Source organism: Martes martes (genome assembly GCF_963455335.1).
Source record: "Martes martes genome assembly, chromosome: 13".
NCBI lineage: Eukaryota > Metazoa > Chordata > Mammalia > Carnivora > Mustelidae > Martes > Martes martes.
In genome coordinates this window covers 18,624,564-18,646,147 of record NC_137901.1, presented here as the reverse complement: position 1 = coordinate 18,646,147, position 21,584 = coordinate 18,624,564, and the positions used below count along the sequence as shown (strand labels likewise).

The window sequence follows — 21,584 nt, the reverse complement described above, 5'->3', positions numbered from 1 at the left end:
AAAAGCTTATCAAAATTAAAAGTGCTCATACATTAGGTATATGTTCATTTTAGCATATATGGCATTAATTTTATTTATATGTATATGTATATAGTACACACACCTCACAGTGTTTCTTCCTTGTCGCTAGTGAGTAGATATGTTTGTAGTTTTAAGGAGAAAATAAACTTTTTTTTGTTCTTTCTTCCATGTAATTCATTTTATTTTTTTTAAATTTTTATTTAAATTCCAGTTAATTAACATACAGTGTAAGATTAGTTGTAAGTGTACAGTGTAGAGATTCATCATGTCGGTGCACTAGCTGGTAGTCATCACAAGTATACTCCTTAATTCCCATCAGCTGTTTTACCCATCTCCCCATCCACCTCTGTCTAGTAACCATCACTTTGTTCTCTATTAAACTTTTTATTTTCTAGAAGAAAAGTGTTACTCTCTCAAAAAAGTGATAGGAAGAGTTCAGAACCTTTCAGGAGAGAGCTACAAAATTATTTGATTTCTATTTGATTTTCTTGTTTGGTTAACCGTGTTGGACCAGGTTGTATTCATTTATATTGAGAAAGAAGAGTGGTGAAATCTCATCGAGAAGCTACATGTGCCACTTTGACCGTACATCCCTTTAAGAAGTAAGATTCCATTATTTATTTTTTAAAAGATTTTATTTATTTGAGTGAGAGAGAGAGCAAGAGAGCAGGAGTGGAGGTGGGGGGCGGGGGGAGGGAGATGACTCCCCCACTGAGCAGGGAGCCCAAATCGGGGCTCTATGCCGGGACTCTGAGATCATGACCTGAGCTGAAGGCAGATGCTTAACCAGCTGAGCCACCCAGGTGCCCCCAGTAGGATTGCTTTTAGAATACACTTTTGCACTAGTAATATTTCACTGAAACTGGAGGAATCAGTGCTCCCCAGATTGATACATGAATTTGATGCAGCTCTAGGCATAATCATGACTCATCAGGCTTTTCTGCAGACATTTACAAGCTGATTTTTCAATTTGTGTGGAAGTTAAGAGGACCTAGAATATCCAAAGGAATCTTGAAAGTAAGAACTAGCACACTTCAGTGCTGAAAGGAAATATTGATGTGTTCTTTGGGTGTGGAAATTTCTTGAATTCTCTTATAAATTCAGCAGGACTAGCTTTTATATATTGGACTTGTATAAAATTGAAGTATACATACATTGTACAGTGACCTACCTAAACCATCTAAGTTTGTCTTTCACATGTTGGTCAGCTAATGATGAATTTTAATTATCTTCTGCTGGTGTGTGAAGGGACTTGGCCACAGGATGATGGTTGTATTGTTTCCTTGTCCTCTTCTCGCCTCCAGCAAAGCCACCCCTTACTTTGTAGGGGTCTTAACATTTTTCCTTTATGTAATTCTTTGTCTTTCTTCTTACCACATATGTTTGCCATGGATATTATTTTTACAAATTTGGGGGTGTAGTGTATCTGTGCAGTGAGAAAGATCATAATATTTATGTATAACAAAACTTAAAAATTGTGGCCTTAAACTAATAGAACTTATTTTTCCTACATAACAAAAAGCCTAGTGTAGGGTAAGGGAAATGTTGTAAAGCCTGAGTGCTCTTATTTTTTGAACTAACCCAGCATCATTAAGGATGTCTCCATGTCTGCAAGAGAGAGCAGAGCCAGTGTCAAAATGTCCTTGACAGGTCTTCTCTGCCTCCAACTTTTGAACATTCCCCCAAACCCGTTTCTCCACAGTCTGCCCCCAACTTTGATTTAATAACCTCATATCCAGGAGGTTTTAATATCCGAGACCCAGGAGCACAAATCCACTTCTCCACATGAGTCTTACAAATAGGACTTTGTCTCTGCCACCCCCCCACCCCCGCCCCACTGGCCCAGCCATGATCTGAAACTGTATGCACCTGGTTTTTCTCAATACCATCTTCCGGTTGACCACTAAGCCCTTTTGATTATTATTTACTTAAAAGTTGTTTCTGTTTATTCTGTATTTGATTTGAACCACACTAATCCCAGCAGTAAGATATCCATAGCAGCTACTGATTGTGAGTCCCATTACAGTTTCATGTTTCATTTCAGGTATTCTTTATGATTATTTACATTTTAAATATTTCACTTAACAGATACTTTCTAGGGGCGTCTGGGTGGCTCAGTTAGTTAAGCGTCTGCCTTCGGCTCAGGTCATGATCTCAGGGTCCTGGGATCGAGCCCCGCATCAGGGTCCCTGCTCAGTGGGGAGCTTTCTTCTCCCACTGACACTCCCAGTGCTTGGACTCTCTCGCTCTCTCTGTCAAATAAATAATAAAATCTAAAACAAAACAAAACAAAACCAACCCCCCCTAAACAGGTACTTTATATTTAGATTTTTTTTTAAGATTTTTTTTTATTTATTTGACAGATCACAAGTAGGCAGAGAAGCAGGCAGAGAGAGAGGGGGAAGCAGAGAGCTGAGCAGAGAGCAGAGAGCAGAGAGCCTGATGCGGAACTCGATCCCAGGACCCTGAGATCATGATCTGAGCCAAAGGCAGAGGCTTAATCCACTGAACCACCCAGGCACCCCTATTTAGATCTTTTAGTATACCAGCCAAGAAATAACATTGGGCATAATTTAAGGACCTTTGACAAGGGTATGTTTTTTATATATATACACACACACACACACGTACATACACACACACACACACACACACGCACACACACACACATCCATACATATATATGGGTCAGGACAGATTACTTTTTACTGTCTAATTTCCATTGAAATATAGCAGTGAATTTTGGAATCTGGTTCCCGCTGCCCCCGCCCCCAACATAAGACATAAGATGGTAACTCCTTACCTTTGTTAGATAGAATTTCTTACTTTTTCCTCAGATATGCAGTTAACTAGCTGATGTAGTATCTCCTGGAAAAGACATAGTGAAATTCTTTACTTTTATTTCCTGAGGGATAATTGGTTTTTGGATAATTAATTAGTTTTAGGTTATGTTCTTTTTTTTTTTTTTTTCAAAGATTTTATTATTTGAGAGATAGAGCACGCACACACGCGTGCGGGCCTGGGGGCAGGCAGAGGGAGAGGGAGAAACAAACTCCCTGCTGAGCAGGGAGCCCGACGTGGGGCTCCATCTCAGGGTCCCAGGATCATGACCTGAGCCAAAGGCGGATGCTTAGCTGACTGATCACCCAGACGCCCCAGGTTATGTTCTTTAAAAGTATATATTCCTGTTGTGGGTTGAGTTGTGCTCCCCTAAAATTCCTATGTTGAAATTCTAACTTCCAGTACCTTAGAATGTGACCTCACTTGGACATGGGTAGGGTTTTAATGGAGGTCATCAAGCTAAAATGAGATTATCAAGGTGGGTCCTAATCCAGTATAACTGATGTCCTTATTGAAAGGGGAGAAATTTGGAGACAGATGTGCAGAGACAGATGTGCCCACAGGGAGAATGCCATATGAGCATGGAGATGGCCTTCTACAAGCAAGGAGAGGGGCCTGGAGTAGATCCTTCCCTTCACAGTGAACCCTGCCTACATCTGATTTCAGATTTGAAGCCTCAAGAACTGTGAGACAATACATTCTGTTGTTAAAGCTATTCAGTTTGTGGTCGTGGCAACCCTAGGAAACTAATACAGTTCTCTGTGAAAATCCTTCATTGCCCTTAATGAGAATTCCTCTCAGATTCTTGTTGACTTGTTGACTGGGAGGATGTGGGGTATTTGTTTTTTTTTCTTAATCTTCATAATTATTTTAGTTTCTGGAGAACTTGAGTTAGAGATTGATATGTTTTCTAATGATATATTATATGCCTTTGTCATATTACGGATGATTATTTTCACTTGTTTTAGGGGCTATGAAATGCATTATTCTTCAAGGTTTCCTTGAGTTGCCTTATCACTCAAATACCAGAATGCTCTTTTCCTTTTGCATCAGAGCAGGCCCATCTCCCCATAGCACACATATTCCTTAGTCCTGAATCCCTGTATTTGCATTTTCTATAAGCAAAACAATATGCACTGAATATGACTCCTCAAATACAGAGAAATGGTGTTCTTTCCAGATCCTACCATATTGTCTTCAGTGCTGTGAGCTTATTTAATTGAGAGAAATCTTTGGGTGATATAATTTAATACTGAATGTTTTCAACATGGAAAAATGAACTTCTTCCAGATTCCCTTTTTGAGAAAGTCATCGTTGGGTATGTTTTTCAGCCAGGAAACATGCTGTACCTGTTTTATTAAAATTGGTTCAGTGCTTTGTTTCATTTTCTGATATCAAATAGAAATATGCAAAAAAAGAAATGGAAATAATTGTGTTGTGGTAGCCTATGAAGTGGTGGACATGATATATATATATATATATATATATATATATATGGTTATATTAATAGGAAGTGAACTTGAAATTTTTTCCTTAAGTACATCCTTTTACTAGTAGCAAAAAGTGAAGTTTTGGGGGACGCAAAATGATAAAGTCATGTATTCCAATAAAAAATAAAAGATTTAAGTAATATAGATTTTTAGAGTTTTTATTTGCTTCATTTTCTTTCCAGTGAGGTTTTTTTTTCACACTAATACCTCCAATTCTAGTAGAACACCTCAAAATTTATTCTTCTTTCACCCCCTCCCCCCCAATATTTTTAAATTAACCTTCCTCTCTGGCAATTTTCTTCAGGGATTTTTCTTGTAAAAGGTAACAGAGAATATGGGATGGTAGAGAGAGAGTGTGAGTGCATGAGGAAGGGAAGGGGCAGAGGGAGAGAGAGAATCTTAAGCAGGTTCCACGGCTGAGCCCAATGCAGGGCTTAATCCTAGAACCCTGAGATCATGACCTGAGCTGAAATCAAGAGTGGATCCTTCATGAAAAAGAGCTCCGCATCACTCAACATTAGGGAAATACAAATCAAAACCACAATGAGATACCACCTCACACCAGTCAGAATGGCTAAAATTAACAAGTCAGGATATGACAGGTGCTGGCGAGGATGCGGAGAGAGGGGAACCCTCCTACACTGTTGGTGGGAATGCAAGCTGGTGCAGCTACTCTGGAAAACAGCATGGAGGTTCCTCAAAAAGTTGAAAATAGAGCTACCCTATGACCCAGCAATTGCACTACTGGTATTTACCCTAAAGATACATATGTAGTTATCCGAAGGAGCATGTGCACCCGAATATTTATAGCAGCAATGTCCACAATAGCCAAACTATGGAAAGAACTTAGATATCCATCAACAGATGAATGGATAAAGAAGATGTGGTATGTATGTATACATTTGGGCTTCATTACTTTGCTTTTCACCTTCTGACTCTTTCAGACTCAGTGTCTCTATCTGTGAAGAGGCATGACCATAGTACTTGCTGCATGATTTATTATGAGAATTAACTAAGATTTTAATTAGATTATATATATATAAAATGAAATTTTATATATTTTCATATATGTGTATCATATATATATCATATATATTCAGGAGAATTTTTGGCACTTAGGACATTGAACTTGGATTCATAATGCAAATGTATGTTTTAGAAGGAATTATTGTAATATTTGACGTTATTCTTACAACATTTCCAGGTTTGAAAACACAATGGCAGGAAACAGCCTTGTCCTACCCATTGTTCTTTGGGGTCGCAAAGCACCAACACATTGCATCTCAGCAGTACTTTTAACAGACGATGGGACCACAATTGTAACTGGATGCCATGATGGACAAATATGTCTCTGGGATCTTTCAATAGAATTAGAAGTGAGTATTTGAAATGCCTATTGTATGTTTTAGACACAAGACACAAGGAGCTTCTTAAGAGAAAACAATAGTCCCAGAATAATACTTGCCCTCATAATTTATTTTCTGTGAAATATGTTTTGATTCAAATTGTTATTATGCAGGTTGATAATTTGTATTATTCATCAGAATTGACTTCTGCTGGTTTTTGGTTATTTTCAGTTGTTATATTTACCCTAAGTGGCTTAATATGTTACATTTAAAACTTTTCAAAAGGTGTTTATCCAAATACTGAAGCAAGCTTCCAAAAAGTTATTAAAAAATAGTTTTGGACATTTATACCTTCTAGGGTGAATGTCTCGAAGAGAGCAAAACTTTTTTAATAAAGCATAAATTTAGTTGTATATATGGCCATTCTTTCCTACTGTGGAGTGCTCAGTGTGTTGTGCTCCTAGGCCTTCACAGTGGACAGACTAGGGAAGTAGGAGTTAGGAATACACACACACACACACACACACACACACAGTTCACACTAATACCTCCAATTCTAGTTATAACGCCTCAGGATTTATTCTCCTTTCCCCCCATATTTTTAATCTCCCTCTCTGGCAATTTTCCCCAGGGATTTTTCTATAAAGGGTGACAGAGAAAATGGGGTGGTAGCCAGCATGGAATATAGGGCAAGCAGGTTGATCTTTTAAGTAATATTTCTTGTTTTTGTTACAGCCTTATTGAGATAAAATTCACATACCGTACAATTCACTCATTTAAAGAAATTGTGTCATACACACACACACAGGAATATTATTCAACCATAAAAAAGAATGAAATCCTACCGTTTGGGATGTGGATAGACCTCAGAGGGCATCATGCTAAGTGATATAAGTCAGACAGAGAAAGACAAATACTGTATGATCTCTCTTATATGTGAAATCTGAAAAAAAATATATATTTATATATATTTAAAATGAAGCTCGTAGTGAACAGATTGGTAGTTGCCAGAGGTGGGAGTGGGGGTGGGAAAAATGGGTGAATTGTTTTTGTTTTTTGTTTCTTTAGTTTAAATAAATTGAATTTAAAAAATAAAGTGTACATTACCAGAGTCAATTTTATAACATTTTCATTACTCAGAAACATACCCTGTACTCTTTAGATATCATTCCCAATACCCCCATTTCCTCCCAAGGCAACCACCAGTCTGTTTTCTATCTCTTTTTAGAATGTGCAGCATATGTAAGGATGTTAATTTGATATGATGAATATCCCATATCCCAAATATAACGTTTACCTGTTCTGGGCATTTCATATGCATGTAATGATATGTGGGGTTTTGTGACTGCCCTTTTTCACTTACTATAATATTTTCAAAGTTCGTCTGTATCGTAGCATGTGTCAATGTTTCATTTTTTTTAAGTGACCAAATAATATTCCATTGCACGAGTATACTAAATATATCAGTTAATGGGCATTTGGGTTGTTGCACTTTCGCCTTACAGAATAATGCTGCTGTGCGTATTTGTTTATGAGTTTTCGTGTGGGCATACGTGTTTGTTGCTCTTAGGCATACACCTCGGCATAGAACAGCTAGAGCTGGAAAAATTCACACACTTGAGTGACATGTAAAGCCTAGGTATACATGTTGAAAAGTAGCTGAGAAGTGTCATGAAATGTGATTCACCTTCAGGATTGATAGCGAACTAAATATGAATCATCAGTGTAGTCGTGAAGAGAAAAAAAACCACACACATTTTACTGGAATGATTACAAGCAGTAAGACTCACTTATGAGAGCTTAGAAACAATTCTTTCACGAATTTTGCTGCATAGACTTTACTAGAGTGTTATATTTATTTAAGTTCAAGTAAGAGGGAAAAAATGGAGGGTGTGAGGAGTGTTGGGGGGGCAGGAGTGGGGCCAAGAAAGAAGTAGATCTTTTGAAAGATATTAAGGGAATTGGACTATTTATCCAGGGTAAAAGAAAGCTAAATAAAAGTTGGCTTGATTCTTGTCTTTAATATATGTGTTCATTCAGAGCAATTTGTTAAAGCCATCTTTTTCTTTCTTTAAACTCTAGAAAACTTCTATATAATGAATTGAATACATTTCTGTTCATTAAAGAAACATGTTGATTTATGAAAATATTAGACTTTTCTGTTTTTGGTTAACTTTGTACTTAACGAAGATAGAGTTGAAAATATAGTTTGATTTACACAGTTCTTTGTTTTTTTTTTTGCTTTCATGTGAAAATGGGTGTATATTCTGGTTTTATTCTACAAATGTTCATTGTCAGTATTTATTTATTTATTTATTTATTTTTAAAAGACTTTATTTATTTGACAGAGATCACAAGTAGGCAGAGAGGCAGGCACAGAGAGAGGGGGGGAAGCAGGCTCCCCGCCGAGCAGAGAGCCCAATGTGGGGCTCGATCCCGGGACCCTGGGATCATGACCTGAGCCGAAGGCAGAGGCTTTAACCCACTGAGCCACCCAAGCACCCCCATTGTCAGGATTTAGAGATACCATTGTTTTTTGGTATTTTGAAGGTTTTTTTGTTTTTTTTTTTAAGATTTTATTTATTTATTTGACAGAGAGAGATCACAAGTAGGCAGAGAGAGAGAGGGAAGCAGGCTCTCTGCTGAGCAGAGAGCCTGATGCGGGACTGGATCCCAAGACCCTGAGATCATGACCTGAGCTGAAGGCAGTGGCTTAACCCACTGAGCCACCCAGGCGCCCCTGTTTCTTTTGGTATTTTGACTTGTGAACTGTGACTGTACTGTATTCACTCTTGGTTCCAGTAGTCTTTTTCTAGATTTTTCTAGATTTCTATTTGTGCAAGGGTCAACCGCATTTTATTCTTTTTGATTCTATTTTAAATGTGATTACTTTCTTAATTTCTCTTTTAGCTATTTTGTTGTTAGTGTATAGAAATGCAACTGATTTTTGTATGTTTATTCTGTATCCTGCAACTTTACTCAATTTGTTGATTAGTTCTAGCAGTCTTTTGGTGGAGTCCTTAAGATATATAGGATCATGTCATCTGCAAACAGAGAAAATTTTACTTCTTTTTTTCTGATTTGGATGCCTTTTATTTATTTTGGCAATATTTATTAGGCAACTATTGCCTCATTGCTCTGGCTTAGACTTTCAGTACTATGTTGAGTAGCAGTAGCAAGAGTGAATATGCTTGTCTTACTCCTGATCTTAGAAGAAAGGCTTTTAGCTTTTCACTGTTGAGTATGTTGTTAGCTGTGAGCTGTCATATATTGCCTTTATAAAGTTGAGGTATATTCCTTCTATATTCATTTTGTTAAGAGTTTTTAATTATGAAAGGATATTGAATTTTGTCAGAAATTGTATTGTCTCTATTACGATGATCATGGGATGTTTATACTTCATTCAACATTTTTTATTTTTCTAGATTATGGTGGAAGTAAAGTCTAGTTCTAGTTACTTATTATGGCTGAAAGTGGAATTTCCCAACAAAGCCATGTACATTTGAAATAAAACTTTTGTTTAAGTTGATTTTCTTGGGAGAAATTAAATAATTGACCAAGAGCATAGTTTTTAGTGGAAGACTGCTGAATCTCTACATGGAGGTGGGGTTGGATGTATGAGAAAATTTTGGCTGCATGGGAAATTTTCTAGGCCCATTCTAACTAAACAATGGTTGATTCTTAGGTAATTAAAATAGAAATTTAGCCTTTGAGGAAAAAAAGGCATATTATATAACTAAGCAAAAAAAGATTGAAATTTTCTCTTAATTGTAATTGTATGAAAGATGACTAGAATGAATTTTATTTGGAAAATCTCTTCAGTTGTTACATACCAGAACAGTATCAGTACTCTTCCTGTGGAATATTTAATTTTGAACGGTTTAGCTTTACTAATAAATTAGGACAAATTGTTTGTAAAATGGTCACCAGGATGGGTACAAAGGGACTTTGTCATATTCTATTCTTTTAATTGGGTATTGAGTATGTGGCTATTTAATGTATTCTTTATGTCTTACATACATATATTATAAATGTTATTTGTATGTATTAAGTATTTAATTGAAAAATATATCCTGAAATAACCTAAGGCCCTGAAGTAACCTGAAATAATAACATGTCACTTGGAACAAAGTAGATAAATTTGGGGGCTGATTGCCAGTGTTTTAGAATAGTGGGTATTAAGCCATTTTTTCTGTAAGGCACTGTGGCACTAAATCATTGCTCTGTGAAGGTCATTCTTCATTCCTGGTAGTTAATGTTGCTACCAGCATTTGGGAGAGTGCCCATCCTCTATTTTTTTGAGTTTTGAGTGTGTTAATTTAGAGACTCTAAATATGTTTTCAGGTCAATGAGCATATTATTTAAAAAATGAGTGGGATTCAATTATTTTATTACTGATTCACGTCCTTAATCTGATTCTTCAGTACACTGTAGCTTAGTGCGTAAGACTGCTCTCGTTTGACCTCCAGCTTCACTCCCTGTATGTTTTGAGCAAACAGTGTTATCTGTTGGTGCTCCAATTCTGACTTCAGAACTTACCTGATGGGGTGATTATGAGCATTAAGTAGGTGAGGGTCACTGTTGTTTACTCTCAGTTTTTGGTGTTTTGAGCAATTCTTCTCAAATCGGTATCTGTGTATTTATATTGCATATTTCACAGGAGTCCTAGAATTTAATTTTTAAAAATTTGGTACTTATATCAACATATTGTGTATTTCTAGGTTAATCCTCGAGCACTGTTGTTTGGTCACACAGCCTCAATCACCTGTTTGTCTAAAGCTTGTGCTTCTAGCGACAAACAGTATATTGTGAGTGCATCTGAAAGTGGGCAAGTATTTCTTATTCACTTTTTTCCTCATAAGTCTTTATTGCAAATAGTACCAGTGTATCAGTGAATAGAGAATTTTTTTCTTTTGAATTATCTTTGAAATAAATGCTTCAGTTGTTTGAACTTAAAGGTATTTGGAATATGGTTTTATAAATGTGAGTTTTATCTTTATTAATGATTTTTGTAATACTTTTATCATAATTTATGATTATGTTTTTACCTTGCTTTTGAGAAACTCAGTATACCTTATTAGTTAAAGCTTGATCACTAATGTCCATGGTGTTTTTACTGAGTTGGCAGACAACTGAATGATGGATAGGCTAGCATAAGTTTGGAAGATGACATGCAAAGTTCATATACTAATGTTCATACATAATGTAATTTTATATTCCTGAGTCTTAGAATATAACTTGCCTTTAGAAAGAGAGAAATCATTAGATAATAGTTGTAGGGTTCAGAGTGAGGAGTTTTAAACTTTTCTGGTGCATAGAAAATTATGTACATAATATGTTATTGAGGGGAGTTGGGGACCTAGAAGAGAAATATCTAAGAAGTTGTTCCCTCCCCCATAAACCCCCCATAATTTGTGAACTTATAAAGAACCTTATGTAATGATGACAAGAAGAGGCAGCATCAGGTAAAAATATAGACCCTTTTGGTTAATTAAATGATAATTCATATTAGCATGCGTATTCTAAATAAGATTGAACATCCTTTGGAAAATTGTTTCATACCATGTGAGATATATGAAAGGGCATCTTGAGGAAAGCCCTGAGAATATTAGCATCACTCATTTTCCTAATGTTGATCTCTGTTAAATAAAGCTTATTTCTTTAAAAGACAGAGACATATTGATATTTCTAATTTTGGATGTCCTATCTTTAGTTAGATAGGTAGAAGGTTTTTTTGTTATGCACTTGATAAGATGTATGCAATAAATACTGGATTAAAGTTGGAATACTACATTTAATTCACGTAGGTTTGGAATTAAGTTGACCGTAATTTTTGTTTTGTGTTGTGCTAAATTTTCTAGCTGTGCTGATAACTAATGGAAAATCCTGGTGGTTTAAATTAACACTTTATTTCTTGTTTTTGTCACTTGACCCTGGTATATCATTTGGGGCTCTGTTTCACTGTTATCCTTACTTGAAGGTTGAGGGTGAAGGGAGCAACCACTGACAGAAGCAGACACTGTCTAGAATGGAGGGAGAAGGAAAGTTCTGGAGGCCCTTGCACCAGTTGTGGCCAGAACTACTCACAAGGTTTTACCAACCAAAAGGGAGCCAGGAAGTGCAGTCCTACCCTGTGCCCAGAAAGAATGTGGATCTAGGAGGGGGTGGGGGGATTGGAGGGGAGGTTGGGATGGTGAGTGAGGACCAGAATTTTTCCCAAACAGCAATAATGATTATACACTACTTTTCCCTGAAATATATCAGTTTTAGTGTAAGATTAATATTAAAGCACTGTGACAAAGTTTGATAGAACTTCTAAAAATCAGATTTAAAGTTAGCTATTTTTGTTTTATAGAGAGATGTGTCTCTGGGACGTGAATGATGGCAGATGTATTGAGTTTACAAAATTAGCCTGCACACACACAGGCATACAGGTTAGTATCTATTTCCGTAACCGCCCAAGTCAGCACAACTTATTACAGGTATACAATTAAATGTTTTTTAAACATTGAGCCTAAATTTTTATATGAAAAATGGGTGGAGATGAGTAACAGGACAAGAAGACTACAGTTGGGGTAGTACAAGTATTCCTCATCAGATGGCATAGTGGGGGACATGTTTAGTAGAGGGGACTCATGGGGAAAGGTCGGGGAGTAAGCCAGTTACAACTGCCATGGTAACTGATTACCCAAGTGAGAGCCCCTTTATTAGTCCGGTCCATCCTCTGGATCCTAAGTAATGAATTCTCTCATGCTAAAGCCTTTGTGGTTCCGTTCAAGCTTGACACAAATGGACCCACTTTACAGGTCATACCTGTTTATTACTTGTGCAGTTGGTCCTTGGGTACATTTTTTTGACTTTCTAACTGTTGAAGAAATGACTATTTCGTATGTCTGCCTTATACAAGAATTTACATAGGAATTTATAGTTTCTGACTTCTCTTCCTGCTATCCCTTCTTACTCTTTCATAATCAAGTTTTTTTGTGCTTCGATTTATGCATCATTTCCTCTGTTGAATATTGGGAAAATCTCAAGTCCACTGAAAATATCATTTGTGTTCTAAATGGGGCAGGAGAGGGAAGAGAAGAGAACTTTTGCTGAGCACTTATTGTGTAGGCATTTCTTTTATGGTGTTTCATTTAGTCTTCCCCACAGCCTTACAAATGAGATAGGAGTATACTATTTTACATAGAAAGAAGCTGAAACCCAGAGTGATTAAATGACTTGTCCCAGTCTCACAGTGAGTCATTCCTGGCGCCAGGATCCCAAATCAGGTTTATCTTTCTCTTCTTTCAGTTACATCATACTGCCTCCCTCAAACAAATACAGTCATTTGTAGGGAAAGAAAACTTGTGCCAACAAAAATTAGAAAAGCGATGGAAAATGTTTCAGGGTGAAGTGGTGGGTTGTATAATAAAGTCTTTTTTTTTTTTTTTTAAACTCTTTCTTACCCTTGCAAAGGCCTTTTAAAAATTGCGTCTTCAGTGTTGTTAGAGTGTATGCTTTCTATTTAAGGGGCATATGTTATTTATTTTTTAATCATATGATGAGTCATCAAGGTCTATAGAGAAAATGGATAATAAATGATATACGGTTAGTGACTTTATATAGAGAAATTTATTTTATGTCTTGAACTCATTGGAAATAAACATTTTAACTGTTGTATAATTCCATGATTTAAAAGCTTTTGGTTTACATTTTAGGAAAAATTCTTTGTTTATTCAGCTTATTTTTAGTGTGTGTTCTTTCTCAAATCCTGTATTAGGTTTTGCATTTAACTTGGCAGCCATCTCTAAGTAGAAGAAGCTCTTTGACAGGTTCACTAGTGTGGGACAGTTGTTTCCTGTGTGATCTTCACTCTCTCAGGTTCAAGAGCGAGTTGTTTGTTTAAGCAGAAATGGTAAACCTTTGTCACACTGGCACTTACTGAAATCACAGGGAGATGCCAACTTACTGAATTATCACATGGGCGATCTCTTTTTAATATTTGGAAAAATTGTTTCTCCATTCAGGATACTTTGTTTGCTAGTATGACAGTGTCTGAGAAGCTAAATTTAGGTGTCAGAAGATTATTTGAGAGTATAACTTTATTATTTTTTTATTTTAATGCAATGACAGCTATACTGTATTCTTTTTTTATAGTGTATCTTTAAAGCAAAAGGTGAGAGGCATTTATCAGGCAAGGCTAATAAAATATCCCTGTCCCCAGGAGAGAGCTCTTCTCCTGACTGCAGTGCACATGTCTCTCCTGGCTGGTGTCGGGTGGATACTGATAGAATTTGCTTCTGGGCACCCATCTTTTCCTCCTCAACCCTCTCCCCTTAGATGAATCAGGGATCTCTACTGCCACATAATCATGTGAGAGTGCCTGGCAGTCCCTGGGACCTCCAGGTTGTGTGTCCTATTTTTGGGATCAACCTTCTAAGATCTAGAGATGCCCTCTGTGGTTGCCTGTGTTCTGTTAGACCCCCCCTCTTGGGGTCTTAGTGGTGCCACCTTGCACCGAGTTAATGTGCTCTGTGATCAGTGTTTATGTTTAAGAAGGTGTGATTCTTGTTATACGGTGTACCCCATAGTTGAGAGAAGATTGTATTTCTTCACACGCAGTGTTGAGCCTGAGAACAGGACTGATGAGTGTGGGAGCAGACTGGACCAAGGGTCCTTAGTTATTTCCCCCATTGTGGAATGGTTATAGGATTGCCCTTTGTGCTCAGTCTAGTGTGCTGTCATTTAATTTGTGTACTTTGGGAAGTAGTAGTCTGGTTATTAGATGTCTTCACCTGTTAGTAATCTTCTAGGAGAATTATTCCACTAGGAGAGTCACTTTTTTTTTTTTGAAGCTAGTGGGAGACAGGTCCTTTGAGAAGTTGTTAGTCTTGTTTTGCTAGTTATTCTTCCTCTGCTCTTTGGTTGATAGAAGCCTGTCTTTTCCTTTTGAATTATATTTGGGATGAGTAACATGTAGGTCATGATTGTATTCGTTCTTCTTCTGTTTATCTTCCTCGAAGTATAAATGTGGATTATGGGGATGATTTACATGGTTGTCTCATACTTTAGTCTGAGATAACACACTTAGATTACTTAGAATTTACTGCTGATTATAACATGTTTGAACAGCAGTCATCTTCTCAATTTTATTTGGTCATAACTAGTAATTATAAGCCTATACCCACCTATTCCCATTCATCTAAAATTCATATTTTTTGCTTTGCTTTGTGAAAAGATTCCTTTTGCTTTGATCTGTGAAGTTGATTTTATTGAGGTGTTTTATGAATTCATTCAACAGTTCTGTTTTAGATGCTAGAGGAGGATTAAAAATGAAGAATTACTGTGACTTCTCCAGAATTATTCAAAAGGGAGGATGTTAGGAAGAGTAATTTTTGTGAGATATTTTAAAATATTAATGTAATTTGGTGGATTGTGTATACATACATAGACACCTATAATAAGTGCCGTATAGCACCTGTCTGGTACCGGGGAAATTGAGTGCCATAATAAGCATGATGAGTGCTTGTGAATCGAGTCTCAGAAGTAAAGGAGAACATTTAAAACTCTTTTTCCTTTTAGTTCTACCAATTTTCTGTTGGAAATCAGAGGGAAGGAAGGCTTTTATGCCATGGCCACTATCCTGAAATCCTCGTTGTGGATGCCACCAGCCTTGAGGTGTTATACTCCTTAGTATCGAAGATCTCTCCAGACTGGATTAGCTCCATGAGTATTATCCGATCCCACCGAACACAAGGTCAGTGTGTGATGCCCTTTAGGGACTTCGGCGCCCTGACATGATAGGTACTTACTATAGAGTTCTGTATCATATATGATATGTTTCATAAGCATAAAACGTAAGTTTGAGGGAAGGAGTGGGGGCATCTGTGGTTGGCAGAGTTGATGGGGGGCAGATGTGCTAGCTAGGGAACTTGGGTTTCGTCCCGTAGATCAGGAATTGGTAGACTTCTCCTGTGAAGGACCACATACTAAATATTTCAGGGTTTGCAGTCCATGTGATGTGTTTCAATTACTCTGTTCTGCCAATGTAGCACGAAAGCACATAGTGTGGAAGTGAATGAGCCTGTGTGTATTCTATTAAAACGTTATTTACAAAATACAGCCAGTGTGCTCGATTGATCCATGAGCGGTGGCTTTCTGGTCCTTGCTGTAGATGTTGGACGGCCTCTGGTAAGAATGCTCGAAGGGGCTTAAGTTTTATTTTATTTTTTTAAGGATTTTATTTATTTATTTGAGAGAGAAAGTGACTACGAGGTGGGACGCAGAGGGAGAGGAAGAAGCAGGCTCCCCACTGAGCAGGAAGCCTGATGTGGGAGCTCGATGCCAGGACCCTGAGATCATGACCTGAGCCAAAGGCAGGTGCTCAACCAAGTGAGCTACCCAGGCACTCTGGGACTTGTGTTTTAAGCATCACTTTGGTGGTGTTGTTGAGAATGGTTTAGATGGGAGAGGATTTTAATACCCCAGTCGAGGGTGGTGCAGGTCTGAGGTCCAGCAGTGGCTGTGGAAACGGAGTAGATGGGTTTGCAGCACTTCCCAAGGGCTTGTCTGCAGAGTATTGGTTCTGAAATTAGTTAACAGGTATTAGTGAAAAAGGAGGGTTCTGTGGTCACATATATTTGGGAGATGTTCAGTGAAGTAAAACTGAACAGGCTTCTATAATCTGGGACCCTCTTAAGTAGAGGCTTTTTAATGCCTGTTAGAGAATTACTGCTTTATTCAAGAGCATAGCAGTGAAAAAGAGATTCAACTTCATTTTCCAGGCAATAGGGAACTCATTTATTAGTTCACCTGTAATCTTAGTTACAAGCAATGTTTTCTTTAAGAAAGGACTATATTTGTGACAAGCAGTTTGCATATTTTGAATTTTCGCACAATTTCCATATGAGATATACATGTACTTACTCTGGTCGGAACGGGATAGAATGTCACTGATGGTAACTTTTGTGCCGCGCATAACAACAGTTTATATTACCAGTTTATAAACTTGCAAGGATATTAATCTGCATTTACCGTATTCTAGTCTTTGGATATTTGAGAATTTTAGCTGTATTGGGATATTCCACTTTTACTATAAGTTTACAGATTTGTGAGCAGTTGTTAGTGTCTCTGTCCAGGTTCATGACTTGTAATCACTGCTTCCCAGAGCCTTACATTGTCTGGAGAACTGTGTAATACAGTGAAGTTTTTAGTTAAGAACAGCAAATGGTTCTTTTTTATAGTAGTAATAACCCATCTTGACTGACATGCTGAGTGCTCTACCTGTGGTATGTCTTAATTCTCATAGCAACCCGTTAAGCTAGGTATTGTTGTTACTCATTTATATTTGCTTATTGAACTTAAGACAGGTTAGTTAAGTTATCCACAGTTTATCGAGTAGTTAGTGAAGAGATTTTCAAATCTCATTTCAAATCTCAGCCCTCATTCAGGGCTCCCTCTGGAGCCCGGATGAGAGTGCTTCCAGTGTCTCTGCTGTCAGAGTTTCACGTATGTTTCATGTATGCTCTGACTGCTTTCTTACCCACAACTTATGCATTTTGTTTTTAGATCATGTCTTCTTTTGATCACAGTCTGTGCAGGGTGTAATGTGCCATAGAATGTCTAGAAGTCAGGCAAAGTAGGTGGGACAGTGGGGAAATGAGTGTCTTCAAGATGTCAAGTGAGTGTGTTCATCCATGACAAATACTTAAAAGTGAATGTTGAAGAATAAAGATTCTTTGTTAAATCATCGAGTAATCATAGTGATCAGGAACATTTGAAATGATTAAAAGCCGGTTGATTAGAAATAAAAAAATTGAAGTAGCTGCAAACAACTTTTCCTTGAATTTCAAATTTGTTTCAAAATCTGGCTTCTCTTATTTAATGAAATACAGAATTATGCTTTTACACCAGTTAAAAAGCATTATTATTAATACAAGCCATGTTACTATTTGCAAAAAAAGTGTATTATATTTGTAACCTTGGTTTCTTGGTCCCTCTCGACTTAGAGGACACTGTGGTCGCACTCTCAGCGACGGGCATCTTGAAGGTCTGGATCGTTACCTCTGAAATAAGTGGCATGCAGGTGAGACAGATGTTCTGTTCTTAGAGTCTTCAATTTTAGCAATGATAGGCCCCTCCCCCTTTTTCCTCAAGGGCCAGGAGAAAACTATTCTTTTTCGAGAGTCTTATTGACACAGTATTAGAACATCCCATAGTATGTTGTCTCTGGAAGTATATTATGTTTTTTGCTTTTGATGGCAGACATCTGCTCTGTTGAGGATATGAAATAGAGAAACATACTGTACAAGATATAAAGTAGAGAAACACAGAAGAGCTGGCATTTTCCTCAGTTGCCTCTATTAAAGTTAAGAGATAGTTTGCTTGAGGGAAAAAAAACAAAACAAACCACCACAGAAAGTACATAAAGCCAATTTTAGTTCTCTTTCTGTTGTTTGGGCTTGAATTCCTTGTAACTGTCAATAGGAACGGCGGATCAGTATTCCGACAGTATCGATGCTAATCTCTACAGCTACTGAATTTTCACACACTCAAATTGGGGGACCTGGAGGAATTGATTAGTTTTTTTTTTTTTAACCTAGAAGGACATATAGATACAGAATTTAGGATTGACTCAAACTTTTATCATCTGTTATTGCCACGGTGTTGACATTGATTGTCATCAGCATTTTAATCTTGAGTAGCTTTGTGTCAAGACATTGTGCTTGGTTGTGTTTGGAGAGTATTTTTGTTACCTTGGTTCTTACATGAGAGGCTAAAATGGTGAATATATCAAGTGATATCTTTCTTCCATTTTATTTATTTTTATCATTGTATGATAATTTTAACCGACACCCAAACCATTCCTAACGTTTTACGTATCTTTTTCTTTTCAGGATACTGAGCCAATATTTGAGGAGGAGTCCAAACCGATTTATTGTCAGAATTGCCAAAGCATTTCTTTTTGTGCATTCACACAAAGGTCACTTTTGGTTGTGTGCTCCAGATATTGGAGGGTAAGATAGCCACATCAGTAAGAAGCTGTATTTTTACCCTTCGAGGTGTTGGTTTATTAGACTTCCAAAGATAATTATAAGGAAGAGCTTGGTCTAAGAATATTTTAACCCTTTGGAATTCATACGTGATTTTGATATCAAATTTGCAGGTGTTGGGATTTGGATATATATCGTTAACCTTTTTTGTTCTGAGTTATAGAATGATTCTGTTAATGATTATTATTTCATTCATCTTAATGTCTACCTTTTGCTAATGTTTCGATCATTATTTCCTCAGTACAACATAAGAAGCAGTGGTGAATTTTCTGCAGGCTGACCTATCTTTGTAGTTTTTTGTTATTCCCAATGGCCATTCTGTTCGACTTGTTGGATTTGGGAAGGCCTTCCTACATCACTGGAGAGCTAATGATGAAAAGAGTTTATTACTTCTACCTTGCCAGACTTCAGTATTTCCATAACAGAAAAAGAACCAGCCTGTTTTGACCACTTGTGCCTAGCATATATTTCAGAGCTTTCCATGTATTGTTTCTTTTAATCCTCCCAACTCTCTGAGGGGTGGTGTATCAGTTACCTAATCCTGCATAACAGATTACTCCAAAATATAGCAATTCAAAACAGTACATGTATATCAGTCCCCCCTGGTTCATGTATCACAGCCCGAGCTGTGGGTCAGGAATCCGGACACGGCTTAGCTGGGTGCCTCTGGCTCAGAGTCTCCCACAGGCTGCAGTCAAGGTGGGAGCCAGGATCGCAGTGTCCTCGCAGGAGTCACTGCTGCTTGCAAGCTTCCCCACTCGGTGGTGGGCAGGCTTTATGTCCAGCTGACCGTTGGCTAGAGACATTAGTTCCCTGCCATGTGGGCCCCTCACAGCCTGGGAACCGTCTTCCTTTGGAGTAGTAAGCAAGCAAGAGGAGTTGTAGCCATGACCCACCTCTTCTTGGGACTGCGGTCTCACCACTTCTCCCACGGTCCGTTGTCTAGAAACGTCACAAAATCCCAGCGCGCTCGGGGAGAGGATTACAGAGGGGTTTGGATACCAGGTCGGGGCAGTTGCAGAGGCTGCCGGCTACACTAGGAACTACTACTTTCCTCATTTTGCAGATGAGGCACGTGAGGTGTAGGGGGCACAGAAAGCTCGACTGAGGGTGTTCAGGCGCTGGTGGAGTTGCCGGGCATCAGCTCTGCCAGCCTGAGCTCAGCAGCTGCTCTCCTTACTGCCACGTGATACTGCCTCACAGGGGACGGGCTGTGACTGACCAGACAGGCCAGGGTGGCGGGCAACACCTTAACCTTATCCCCGCCACCGCTACTGTTGCCGAATAAGATTAGAGAGGAGAAGCTAGCAACGGCAGTTACAGTGAGTACATGGGATCCTTCCTTTGTCTTAAAAACTAAAGCACATGCAAATAGTAATAAACTTGGAGTGTAGGAGGACACAGTTTGACACATCTTTTTCCCATCGTACTTTTCCTTCCCCTCTGCAGGGGCAGTATCTAATACCATTTCTTGTGTGTTCATAATAAGCATTCTGTTCTGAGAACAGAACAAAAAGAATCCAATAGGAAAATGGACAAAAACGTTTCATAAAAAAGAAAGCCAGTGGCTAATAAATATATAGAAAGGTGCTCAGCTTCATTAATCAGGGAAATGCATAGTAAAACAACATTAAGATAGTACTATTAACTGAATAGAATGACTTTTCCAAATACTTATTGCCAAAAAGAAGTTTCTTATTTTAAATGGTTAGATTATCATCTTTTATGGGTTTCTAGCAGTTTGTTAGATGTTCTAAAGGGCTCATCATAAGCTGAAACTTAAAAAAAATTCATTTTTCCTAATATTTGTATAATTTTACTTTATATATCTTCAAATATTTAATCTGGAATTTATTTTGTATAAATTGCAAGATGTAGATCCAATTTTATCTTTATTCCAGATGGACCCCCAGTTCCTGGTGCCATTTGTTGAATAATTCACTTTTCTATTGTTGTGCCTTTATAATACATTCTGTTCCTGTGATTACTGGAATCTGTTTCTGGACTTGTTGATTTTTCTGTTTATGTATCAGTACTGTATTGGTTTCTTTTCTATAAGCTTTACAATTTGTTTTCTTAGATAATGAGTCTGGAGGCTGGTCTCCATTCTTTCTTAGTTAGACTTGTCTTGGCTATTCTTGTAGTGTTAATGTAATAAGTGATAAATATAGCAAATCATGGTAAACTCAGATAGGATTTGTTTTAATTTCAAAAAGGCTCTGTATAAGCAGTTTGCTTTTTATTTAAAGAAAACTAAAGTAAAAATTCTAAGCCATTGAATTTTTTTAGCACTGGAGAATACACTTTTACTAGTCATTGAAAGGGGTAGAAAAATTATTCTAGGAATTATGAGATCAGGATTTTTAGTCCTAGCTCTAGCACTTACTGGACATGTGACCTTGAGTGGGTGATGTAACCCTTATTTGGGTCAGTTTGCTGTCTGTAAAGTGGAATAGCAGTTCCTGCCTCCTGCATTCAAAAGGCTCTTATTTTTTTTTATTTTTTTATTTTTTTTAAAGATTTTTTATTTATTTATTTGTCAGAGAGAGTGAGCACAGGCAGACAGAGAGGCAGGCAGAGGCAGAGGGAGAAGCAGGCTCCCCGCTGAGCAAGGAGCCCGATGTGGGACTCAATCCCAGGACCCTGGGATCATGACCTGAGCCGAAGGCAGCTGCTTAACCAACTGAGCCACCCAGGCGTCCCCAAAAGGCTCTTAAGAGAGAGCGCTGTCAAAGGACTTTGTAAACTTTGATGTGCCTTACAGATGCAAAGCACCAGATAGCCTGCTGACGACTTGACTTTTTTGGGGGGGGGGGTGGGTACAGGGGACTTGACTTTTATATGTGAGA

At 37.8% G+C, this 21,584-nt stretch overlaps 1 protein-coding gene across 1 annotated transcript in view; it reads left to right on the top strand.

The window, feature by feature from the left end:
* The first annotated feature begins 5,560 nt into the window (after window positions 1-5,560).
* WDR7 (WD repeat domain 7) overlaps window positions 5,561-21,584 on the top strand; it is a 331,238-nt gene continuing 315,214 nt past the window's right edge. The window contains exons 1-6 of the mRNA XM_080821004.1: window positions 5,561-5,728; window positions 10,420-10,530; window positions 12,058-12,132; window positions 15,266-15,440; window positions 17,692-17,768; window positions 18,580-18,699. Coding sequence (XP_080677130.1) covers window positions 5,570-5,728; window positions 10,420-10,530; window positions 12,058-12,132; window positions 15,266-15,440; window positions 17,692-17,768; window positions 18,580-18,699 — 717 coding nt within the window. The 5' untranslated portion in view covers window positions 5,561-5,569. The remainder of the gene's footprint in view (window positions 5,729-10,419; window positions 10,531-12,057; window positions 12,133-15,265; window positions 15,441-17,691; window positions 17,769-18,579; window positions 18,700-21,584) is intronic.